The sequence below is a fragment of the Lepisma saccharinum genome, chromosome 4, assembly GCF_977018435.1.
Source record: "Lepisma saccharinum chromosome 4, izLepSacc3.1, whole genome shotgun sequence".
Taxonomy (NCBI): domain Eukaryota; kingdom Metazoa; phylum Arthropoda; class Insecta; order Zygentoma; family Lepismatidae; genus Lepisma; species Lepisma saccharinum.
This window is the reverse complement of record NC_139232.1, coordinates 36,149,369-36,161,829: the sequence shown is the minus strand read 5'-3', so window position 1 is coordinate 36,161,829 and position 12,461 is coordinate 36,149,369. Positions and strand designations below refer to the sequence as shown.

The 12,461-nt window shown below is 36.9% G+C and overlaps 1 protein-coding gene across 3 annotated transcripts in view; it reads right to left on the bottom strand.

Moving 5' to 3' along the window:
- The window catches only part of LOC145987132 (phosphatidylcholine translocator ABCB4-like), a 125,728-nt gene that overhangs the window by 24,538 nt on the left and 88,729 nt on the right, over positions 1 to 12,461 (bottom strand). For all 3 annotated transcript variants that reach the window (XM_083121628.1, XM_083121629.1, XM_083121630.1), the window contains 2 exons: positions 8,605 to 8,709; positions 3,172 to 3,333 (listed from right to left, as the gene is read on the bottom strand). In XM_083121628.1, coding sequence (XP_082977754.1) covers positions 3,172 to 3,333; positions 8,605 to 8,709 — 267 coding nt within the window. The remainder of the gene's footprint in view (positions 1 to 3,171; positions 3,334 to 8,604; positions 8,710 to 12,461) is intronic.

Here is a 12,461-nt window from a genome sequence, read left to right as displayed (position 1 = left end):
GAATTAAAGAAGATAATGAACAACATTAAAGTAATACCCAGCGAGAACTTAGACAGTGACAACAGGCTACTAGTAGGAGATGTGAGGAGATGGAAAATAAAAGAGAGAGGGATAACAGTGTGGAAATTGAAGGATAAGATAAAAGAGAAATATCAAGAAATATTACAAACAAAAGTGCCAAGAGATGAACCCAAAGGAGTAGAAACAGAATGGACAAGATTTAAAACAGAATTAGTAAAGGCAGCCGAAAAGGTATGTGGAAGGACAAGCAAGAAAAGAAAGAAGAAAGAAACACCATGGTGGAATGAAAGAGCTAGAGAGGCAGTGAAAAACAAAAATGATGCATTTAGAAAATGGTTTAGTTAAATCACAAAATGCACGAAAAGAGTACGTGGAAAAGAAGAAAGAGGAAAGAACAGTAGTAAAGGAGGAAAAAAGAAAGTGGATGGAAGAATGGACCAAAGTGCTAGAAGAAGATGTAGATGGGAACAAGAAAGTATTGTATGGATTAGTGAGAGAAAGGAGAAGAGAAAGAGGAGACAGATGTAAGTGAAAGGGGAAACGTTGTAGAAGAGGATGAAGAAATAAGGAGCATGTGTAGAAATAATTTTGAGAAATTGCTGAACGTGAAAAAAGGAAATGAACATGGAAAAAAGTGGAGGAAGCTCTGAAGAGAATGAAGAGAGGTATAGCACCTGAAGTAGGTGAAGTGCCAGTGGAAATGATACTAGGAGCAGGAGTGATTGGTTTGCAGTGGCTGTATAGTGTTGAAAGCAGTGTGGCAAGAGATTGGACAAAGGGACTAATAGTTCCCATATTCAAGAAGGGTGACAGAAAGGAATGTAAAAACTACAGAGGAATAACACTTATGTGCCAATCGGCAAAGGTGCATGAGAAAATATTAGAGAAAAGAATTAGTAAATAAGAGAAGTAACAGAGCTGAACATGAGAGAGAGAGGAACAGTATGGATTTAGAAGAGGCAGATCAACAGTAGATCTGATATTCACCATAAGGCAAATGCAGGAAAGGCACTACGAGTATGGAAATGATTTGATTATGGCATTGCTAGATATAGAAAAGGCATACGATAGCATGAACAGAACAAAGATTTGGAAGGCTCTAAGAGAGGAGAGAAAGGAGTCAAGGAAGAGATAGTGCGTAGAGTGCAGAGCACATACAAGGGAAGGCAAACCAGAGCTGTGTGAAGACACCAATGGGAAGAATGGAGTGGTTCAGTATAAGTAATGGACTAAAACAGGGAAGTGCTCTTTCCCCACTGCCCTTCATAATTACAATGGATGAAATTAACGAAGAGGTGGAGAAGAAGATAGGAGAGGAAGAGATGAAGACCCTGTTGTTTGCTGATGACTTAGTAATATGGGGGAACAGGGAAGAAGAAGTACACTTACAGTTTGATAGCTCAGAAGAGCGAGAATGAAATTCAGTGCAGAAAAGAGCGATGTGCTAATAGCAACAAGAAACAGAGCCAGAAATGAACCAAGAATAAAGATGGACACGGAAGAGTTGAGGGTAGTGGAGAGCTTCAAATATCTAGGAAGCATAATTGAGAGAAGTAGAAGAATAGATGAGGAGGTAAACAGAAGAGGACAAATGGGTGGTGGACTATATCAAAGTGTTCGAAGATTAATATGGAACAGGGATGTACCTATGAAATGCAAGAAGCTAATATATAACACATGCTATGTGCCGATAATTATGTATCGAGCAAAGACTTGGACAATAACTGATAGAGACAAAAGAAAGATGCAGGCAGTGGAGATGAAAATTTTAAGGAGTATATTGGGAAAGACTAGAAATGATAGAATAAGGAATGAGGAGGTCCGACAGACAGTGGGTGTGGTGAAGCTTCAGGACAGGATAGATCAGGCACAGATGAGGTGGTTCGGACACATGAAGAGGATGGATGCAGAAAGACTACCAGTAAGAGCTTACAATGCACAAGGAGTGGGAATAAAGCCAAGGTAGAGACAAAGATGTCGGTGGAAAGAGCCGATAGCGGAGAGTGTTAGGAGAAGAGGACAAGATTGGAACACTGTGAAAAGAGAGGAGTGGTGGAAGACCAGGAAAAAATGTAGAGGCTTGACTTCTATGCCGACCCAGCCAGAGGCAGGGAACGGCAAAGGATGATGATGATGATGATGACATGATTCTGAAATTCAATAAATGACATATGTGCACAGTGGAATTTAACAGTACAACCTTTCTCAGAAAAGTTCCAGGACTGATTTTTTTATTCTTTACCTGTGATATTCAAACACAAGAACTGGGTGTTATTCAGTCACCTGATTTGTGTTCTGAATAGAAATGGCCTTGGAAGTGTTTCCATGTAAACACACTAGGTGGCAGGGATGTGCTTAGCAGCCCACTGTTTGGCTTGTTGGCGCATTTCGTTGGAAGTTACACAAGTGTCGTGATGGACGTGCATTCCGAGCAGAGAGTTAACATTAAGTTTTGTGTTAAGCTGGGAAACCCCTAGTGAAACATGAAATATGATAAAGCAAGCATTTTGTGACAAGGCATTATCGAGTAGCTGTACCTTTGAATGGCACAAAAGGTTTCGGAAGGGCAGAGATTCAGTGCAAGATGATCCAAAGACAATGTTGATCCCCTTTTTTCAAGTTTTGGTGCACCATGAATATCTGCTTGAAGGACAAACAATAAACAAAAACCTTTATATTGACATCCTGAAACATTAGCGTCAAGCAATTCTGCGGCACCGTCCTGATTTGTGGGCATCTGGGCAGTGGTTCTTATTGCACGACAATGCAAGGCCACATACTGCTTTATCAGTCCAGGAATATCTGGCCAAGCATCGTATCTCTGCTCTACCACATCCCCCATATTTACCCGACCAGTTACAGTGTGATTATTTTTTGTCTCCCCGTGTGCAAACACCGCTGAAAGGGAAGCATCATGCAGATATTGGTAGCAATCCAAACGGTTTTGTGACAGATGTGCATCATAGATAAGCATCCTAATGAAGTTTTTCCTGCTTGCTTCCATGACCTCCAGAAACGATGGCATCGGTGTATAGATAGTCGAGGGGACTATTTTGACAAAACCTAGGACCATTAGTTCCTAAGTTGAATAAATTATTTTTTACGAGCTGTCCTGGAACTTTTCTGACAAAGGTTGTATAATACACTTACCCCACGAACATTGGAAGCATCTATAAAAAGCAGTCTAGACAGCTCTGTGGTATCTTTAGCTTCTTTGTCAAACCATGCTAGATCTTGCCTCATAATTGCTGCAAAGGTTGTCTTTCTAAGCCGGGTTGTCAGCTTCTCTCCTGACACTGTAAGCATATAGCCCTGAAAATATATATGTATATTTCAAAACAAACTTAATAGCATATTGAAAACTGTACAAATTATTACACACCTTGGAGCTTATCAAACCTCGAAAAATTTCTTGAAGAGGACGCAAACATCTATCCACATTTTATTTTTGGTGGGAATACTAGGGTTCCCACGTGAATTCTAAACATATTTTACCTTTGATTTCACCGAGTTCTCCAGAATCCTCATTTTTTTCCCCCCCAGAGTAGTGAATACACAGTACAATATTATTTTAAATTTATTTTAAAATAGTCTCCATTTTCCTTTATCTTCATCTTCTTTATTATTATTGCTATTGGTATCGGCATATCAGTGTATCAGTAATATTACTGATATTACCAATCTAGTGTATTTATAAATAGCCTGTAATTTAGTGTAATATTCCTCCATTTTGTTATTTTTTGAATAGAAACATATAATTCATGTGTCATAGCTTTGTAGAGTAAATGTCTAAATATATGTTGTTTTTTTTATCAAAGACAAAACCCATTCCAATCACTTAGTTACATACAGAAGGTCAATAAACCATTCATGTTCCAAGAAACATTTGCAATTTTATCAGTAGATTTTCTGTTATCAGAATCAGAAAATTTTAAAGCAGTAATTTATCTTTAGTGACAAATATTAAATAGAAGTTCACTTTCTGATACTAATAACAAAACTAATTCAAGAATGAAATGACCAAGGGTAAACAAAACAAAAAATACCGTAGTTCAGGCACCAGCCCCTTTTCCTTAGAGAAGAAAAGACAATTCTCTTTTTACGGGCTAAGAAAGCCAAGAGTCTAACTAAGATAGAACTACACATTTTGAAATGTGATTTTAAAACATTTAATTAATTAATTAATACAAGATTGGATATTCAAAGTAATTAATCCTTGCATGGGAGTGCCCTTCCTTACGAAAATTCAACCGCTAACAGCATGAATAACTATGCAATATATTCTAATTTATGGCCGACTCTACCATACCACTGCAGATTTTAAAATTCAGCTAGTAACAGTGAAAAAAAATTACAATGGCAAGTTTATTATTCTGGTTGAATGATACACATGATACAGAAAACACACATTGTACTTGTTAATTAAGAAAAAGGTAATAGAAATTTCCACAAGCGAACTTAAAATATTATGGGTATTGGTTCGAAGTGGCAACGGCTCAGCTCTAATCAGTCTACTTCTGATACCAACAACAAAACTCATTCTAGAATAAAATAACATCTCTGTTAATATAATTAAGGACTAAGGTTACAGGTTTCGGTTGGAGTTAAATAATTTTTCATACAGTACGAGGGTCACTATTTATATTTTGAGCTTAACAATGAAATAACAGGAATTTGGCATTGAAAACTGCTTTATTGTTTTTCGAAGTATTCTCCTTTATGGTCAATACACTTTTGCATTCGTTCGAACCATTTGTCAAAGCAGTATTTCCAATTTTCTTGAGACACCTCCATAATATGGTTTTTGAACGCATCAACGGCGTCTTCCTCCGACGAAAATCGTTGTCCACGCAATTTATTCTTGACATTCGGGAACAACAAGAAGTCATTGGGTGCCAAATCAGGACTGTACGGTGGATGACCCATCAATTCGAATTTTTGACTGTTCATAAAGTCGGTTGTTAGACGAGATGTGTGACAGCTGGCATTGTCTTGATGAAAAATGATCCGACGGCGTTTGTTTGTTTTCCATATTTGACCGAAGTCCTCTGGCAAACAAATTGTTGTGTACCATTCAGAGTTGACCGTTCTACGTTCCTCTAAAGGCACAGTTGCCACATGACCAGTTTTCCCAAAAAAACAGGCAACCATTTGTTTCGATGTGCTTCGAGCGCGAACAACTTTTGTTGGATTGGGTTCATCTTGAAACACCCAAACAGTCGACGGCTCATATGCATATATCCATGATTCGTCACCTGTTACAATCTTATATATGTCTTTTGAAGCACCACGATTGTATTTATTGAGCATTTGTTTGCACCAATTGACGCGAGCGTCTTTTTGAGTTTTTGAGAAAATTGTGTGGGATCCAACGAGAACATACCTTTCTCACAGCTAAATGATCATGTAATATTTTATATATGCTGGTGGAACTAATGCCTATGGTTGCCTCAATCTCACAGTATGTCACATGACGATCTTGCAGTATTAGGTTTTGCACAGCATCAATGTTTTCTTGAACAACAACTGATTTTGGACGACCTTCGCGAATCTCGTCGGTGAGCGAATGGCGGCCATGATTAAATTCGTTATACCAGCGTTTCACAGTGGCAAAGGATAGGGCTTCATCGACAAATGTGGAAGTAAGTTGATCGATGCACTCTTGTCTTGATAATCCACGTCGAAAATCGTAACAAAATCATCGCACGAAAATGTTCACAAGTTAATTCCATTTTATTGTTGTCGCGCAATCTCCAAGGCAACATAAACAACACAAATGAAGCTATTGACAAAACATTTGAAGTACGTTATGGTCAATAATGCCAGACGATTCCGTGCGAACGTCAAATCGCGCTTAACTTCAATCAGTGTTGCCAAGGCTCAAAATATAAATAGTGACCCTCCTATTACAGTATAATAACCAATACATTCAGGCTTGGGATAAACAGAAGTTTACAAATTGACACAATATCACTTAATCTGTAACGCAAAATAAACATATATCTAAAGCCTGTACCTTCAAATTGAATGTTCTTTTGAGTCCACTTTATGATGCACTGTTTGGCTAACCGGGACTCAATCTACAATTTAAAGTGGGATCCGAATCACTATGCGCCTCCACCAGGTATCGAACCTGGAACCCCTCGATTACAAGACAACATTACCACTACACCATCCAAAGTAGCTTGTGTAAAGTAGGTTAATGAAGTTAACTTGTTGATCAATTAAATTATTTTCCCTGATATCTCCATGAGATTCTACTTTTCTTTTAAATTCCCTGAGATTTCCAGGTTCTCCAGGTGTGTGGGAACCCTGAATAAGGTGAAAGTAACCACTGAAATGTTGATTTTAGGTAGTTTCAAAGGGTGGGAATGGAAATTTTTCCATCATATTTTGTCAAAATAATGCAAAATAAGCTCTTAAACACAACATTTACAGTTTATTTGGTGACAAACCCCTTTTCTGAGTATGGGTTGTTCTGGAAGATATGCAAAATCATGAGAACATTAATTCCCTGGCAAAATGTGGGATGGAAAAAATAATTTCCTTAAAAAACGAATAAACCTTTTAGGGTCTCCTCATGGTGTAGTTGTAACATCATCACCTTGTAATCAAAGGGTTCAAGGTTCAATACCCAGTGGAGGCACAAGTGGTTCAGATCCCAATTTAAACTGTAGGTCCAGTCCCAATTAGAATTCCTGTACATAAAGTGGACTTAAAACCAAACTCAATGAATAAACTTTATAATCTATGCATTTCACATGGAGATTTTAATATATCTAATGAAAGTTCTTTATTTCATGTACAAAGTGTAAAGTTTCAAAATCAAATTTCAGATTTTATTCACAATAATAACATTGAAATGCCATTTAATATATCAAATTTCATCTCAAAATTCAGTTAATTTTTGTTTTGAAATTTTGAATATTTATGCACATAAATATTGATATCCGAATTGCTAAAATTGCTGATCATTTCAGCAACCTGATATTTCATCCAATAATCTGTGAGTGTATAAGATGATTGGTTGGAGATGATGAAAGGATACTTATAAGTGAACACCAGGGCTCCGACCAGGACTTGAACCTAGATTCTTAGGTGGCAAGATTGAGAGTCAACCAAGGCCAAGTAATGGTCACATATGATAATTAGGAAGATCAGTCTTCAAAATACGTTTGTCAGCTTATATTTGATACATAAAATATTCTTATCAGTCACCTCTCTTGTTACGCCTACACAAAATCGAACAGTTGGACACTTAAAATGTAAGGATTAAAATAGCATACTCTTCATGTGTTATGATGTAATAGTATACGATGCAATTTTGTAACTTTATAAAGTTGGTTGTGTGTGTGTGTGTTTTGTATGTGTATTTTTGGCAACTGTAATTGAAGAAAAGTTGTTTAATGCTAACATTATTATCTCCTTTAAGGAGTGGGCCACCCCGATGGCACAGTGGTAGCGTTGTTACCTTGTAATCAAGGGGTCCCAGGTTTGATAGCTGGTGGAGGCACAAGTTATTCGGATCCCACTTTAAACTGTAGGTCCAGTCCCGATTAGCCTTACTGTGCATACAGTGGACTTGAACACCAAATCAATCAATCCTTTAAGGAGTGTGGTATATTGAATAATATTAGTTGTAGCATAATTCAGTGGTAGATGAGAGAACTTCTGGACTGCAGTGTAGATACCTATGGACTTCTATTGATTAACTGAAGTGTAGATACCTATGGACTTGTATTGATTATATTATAGTTTATCCTCCTCTGAGGTGGTCTCAGAGTAGACTAATTAAGTCTCTGGGTTCACTGAAGGGGAGTGAAGGGTAATATTACTGTGATTAAAGCTCAGAGAAACTATGAATTGAATTGAATTGTTGTTTAGAGTCCAGTTTATGCACAGAATGGATAATCAGGGCTGGACCTAGTTTAAAGTAGGATCCAAACCACTATGTGCCTCCACTGGTTATGCATTTAACCGAGGACACTCAAAAGGTATTATATGATCTTTCGTGTCAGTGCAGCGATGAACAGTTTGCAGATTTGTATGATGGAATTGATTCTTGCAAATATTGGTGACATTGTATCCAGCTCAGAAGCAGCAAAACATGACAATGGCTGTATTTGCAGTGAAAGCTGTTAGTGAAGTGAAACTGTCCAAATTGGACTTGTCTGTTTTCGGAGGAAACTTACAGCTGTCGCTGTCATTCTACAATTTTTATTTGTGGCATCTGTGATTAACAATAACTCATTTTTCCCTGTGCAGAAGCTTCTTTTGCTTTCCGTTTTGTTAGAGCATCTCTTACATTTTTTCAAAAGATATTTCAAAATCAATTAATATACTATACAATGTCTTGCTTTTAAAAGAATCATAAGCTTATTTTAACATCAATAAATAATTGATGGACATTATGATTATATTCCCACATTTTTCGAGTGACTGATTTGAAATATTTCATCAGCAGTTGGTTTGTTACTTTTAATGCCACACTCAAAATCACCAGTAGTTTCATTACCACATGAGATTCGTCATGTTAAAAAGTGTTAGATAAGCACAAACTAAATGCAAAATATAAGAACTAACCTGGCAAAATGTTGCTAAAGCTGTAACAACGCCAGCAACTAAATACATCACCAGGAAATACTTTAGTTTTTGCAAAGCCTCTTCGGTTGATGACAGAGCGAGCACCTAAAAAATAACATAATACATATCTTGAATTGTATAGCACAGAAATAACTAAGAGAGAACAGAAGGAAGGTTTTACAGCAAAGATGTAATACAATTAGTAATAAATACAGTTGGTTCAAAGCTATCAAGTGGAAATTGTCTGCTGTTCTATCAAAAGACACATACTTATATATACCATTAGGTCTATTTTTTGCATCTCTGTTGAAATTAATGATAAAAATATGACATGAAAGTGAAAAACCTAAAATGAGAACATTCTTATGCAATGTCAATGGCAATATGTACAATGTGCAGTCAGAAGAAAACTGCTGTTGTTATGGAATCACTGAAACACTTCCTAAAATTCCTACAATTTATAGGGCTGAGCCAATACTGATTGTGATGTATCGGTATCAGTGGTATTGGTATTGGAAGTATCACAGGGGCGTGCCGTGACCTTCCGTCATAGGCAAGCGATGGGTTAATTTTTCGTTTCGGTTAATTATAACAATTTGAAATACAATATTTATTTATTTATTTATTTATTTAATAGAAGATTCCAAATACAGCGTTAGCCATTTTACATTGGAACGTTTTTATAGAACATAAGGACAAAAAAATAATAACATAATACATCAAAAATAATAACATAAAAAAAATTACATGTGGTTAAAAGACTTACATATTTTTTGCTAACTTTCTTCTAAAACTGTCCAGATTTTCAAAAATGTCTATTTGGCTTCCTAGATTATTATATTCACTGGGCAGTCTATGGAACAGAGAGCGCTGGATGAGACACAATCTCGGCTTCTGAGAGGCAAAAAGTTGAGTGCTTCTTGTTGAATGGGCAGGCACACGAAAGTGAATTTCCTGAAGAAGGCGGTCACTTCTGAGGTTGCCATTCACTATTTTATGTAGAAATATTTGGTCAGCCTGTCTATGTCTCTCTTGTGGAGTTTGGATATTTAACATTTGCAGGAGGATGGACTTTTGCAAGTGTTTTGTGGACGGAATTCGGTGTCGAACAATGGCCAGGAAGAAATTTAGGACGGAATTAAGTCTATCTGAATTTGAGGGGCATGCCATAGACCAGATCGGAGAACAGTATTCAATTTTAGGTGACACAAAAGATTTGTAAAAGGTGCTGAGGGCAGTCAAGTTGTTTATTTCCGTGAAACGATAGAGAAGACCCAGCATACGCATTGAACCCCTTGTGACTGTAGAGATGTGCTCAGAAAAGGAAAGTTTCTCGTCAAATATGACGCCCAGGTCCTTTTGTGCGGCAACTCTTTGAACACAATTATTTCTTATGAAATATTTAGTATTAAATGTGTTTTTCTTTAAGGAGAAGGTCATCATGGTACATTTTTGAGGGTTGAGTTTTAAGTTCCATAATTCACACCACTTTATTAGAGAATCTAAGTTCCATAATTCACACCACTTTATTAGAGAATCTAAATTCTTTTGCAGAAGTGTCATGTCACTGAAATTGGAGATTTTACTATATATTTTGCAATCGTCAGCGAACAAGAGAAGGTTCTTGCATGACTCGGAAAGATATTCTGGGAGATCATCAAGGTACAGGATGAAGAGAAGAGGTCCAAGAACACTGCCTTGAGGTACACCAGAAGATACAGCTTGATAAGAAGAAGACATTCCGGAAAGAACAACTTTTTGTTGTCTGTTTTGGAGGTAGTGCTTGAGCAGAGAGAGAAAGTTTCCATGAATATTGAAACGGTGGGATAATTTATGAAGCAGGAAATTGTGGTTTATAGAGTCAAAAGCTTTCGAAAAATCCAGATATATTACATCCAGTTGAGAATTTTCAGATATAGAGTTGATAGCGTCAGATAATAAAATGCTTAAGTTGGTTAAGCAGGAGCTTCCTGGTAAAAAGCCGTGCTGTGCTGTATTTATATATGGAGAGGTAAATTTGTAGAGTCGGTCCTTTATTATCTTTTCACAGGCGATAGAAAGTGGTGAAAGAAGGGAAATAGGTCTATAAGAAGAAACAGCACACTTGTCTCCAGATTTATATAATGGTACCACGTTAGCATTTTTCCATGAATCTGGAAATGTACCCTCATTGAAGCATCTGTTTAATAAAATAGAGAAGGGAATAGCGAGAGAGGAAGCAGCGTTTTTTAGGAAAATAGAAGGGATTTCATCAGGACCATTGGCGCGATTTTGAGGCATTGAAGATAGGATGTGTTTCGCTTCTTCTGGAGACGTGGAGAGAGAAGTTAGAGAGTGACAGGCTTATACACACCCCCATTTAGAATAATGTGCATAATGGTGACGTATCGGGTTTGAGTGTGTGAAGTGCATATATACCGTAAAATAAAATCTTCACCGCACGGTTTTTAAAAAAGAAAAACAGCCTCTCGATATAAACTCGATGTAAATTCCAACCATGAAGAAAATAACGATTTACCTGATATTTGAGGGCAACTGTAAATTAAATTACGTTCTTTTTTAACCCTGAAAATAATAAACATCCTATTAGCATAAAGTTGCGATTTTAAATAAACGGACGGGTTTCGGTTTCTGACTTAGCTAGAATTATGAATCATGACTAACAGGACGAAAGAGTGTTTATGTAATTATCATTCGCTAAATCGAATCGTAGAATTTAAATGAAAAATACAGAAAAAATATTAAACAATCAAATTATAAATTGAAAAAAATATTACCTTACTTAAGTTGGAATTCCTGCCGTCTGTTCTTCTTGGTGAATTCATCTATCACGTCTCCATAAAAATCTTCGCCCCTATTGCACAGCTCGCTTAATAACGTGCTTTCGATTGAAAGTAGTGCCAAATTTGATAAACGCTCTTGCCTTTGATTACTGCGACAGTAAGTTTTAATTTTCTTCAAGGCAGAAAATGACCTTTCCACAGATGCTGTTGTCACAGGAATAGTCATAACCAGCAAACACAGTTTACGTAGTTCAGCCATACAATCATTGAGTTGCATGTGGTGCAGGTACTTATACAAATCACAAACACTTTTATCACGGAAATCTTCAGATTTATACATTACAGTTAGTTCACTTTTCAGGCGGAGGCAATCAAAATGACGGCCATATGTATCTTGCAAAGATTGTAAGGTGCCGTCAGGTAAAAATGTTGAGAATTATGTGGGAATTTACTACTATCTAGCAATTCGAGAAATGAAAGTTTGTCAAGGTTTGCATATCTTGTCCTTATTTGCATAGTGATTGTATCGAGAATTTCAACGAATACTCGTCTGTAGTACCGAACGGCATCCTCATCGGATGTAACACCTCTTTGACGAAATTTTGGCAGATTCTTATGAATTTGCATTCGCTTCCAGAACGCGTTGAAACTGTTCCTCTTGTCTTCCATTACCCTCAAACACTCCATTACTTTTTCTGGCAGTATGATATGTCATTACATTTTGCTTGGAGAATATCGAACAGAACATCAATGTATTGGAATATTTCATCAAATAACTGCAAGCAAAAGACAAAAGGAAAGCTACCTAGTCTTCCACAAAACCCACTAGCTTCGTTGTAAGTGTTGGTGTCCCAGTCAGCGGGGTTGTCTGTAATTTCTTCGAACAACTCAATTAGAGATTCCCTGTAATTATTAACAGTTTGGACAAGTCTAGAATTGAAGTTCCACCTTGTGGTTGCAACACGTGGCAACCTTTTCTGAACTATTCGGTCTAGTAGCTCGGTGCGTTTGGTAGAAACAGAGAAAAAGGCAGCTAACCCAGAGAGCGTTTTGAAAAAAATACTACTTTCTTTA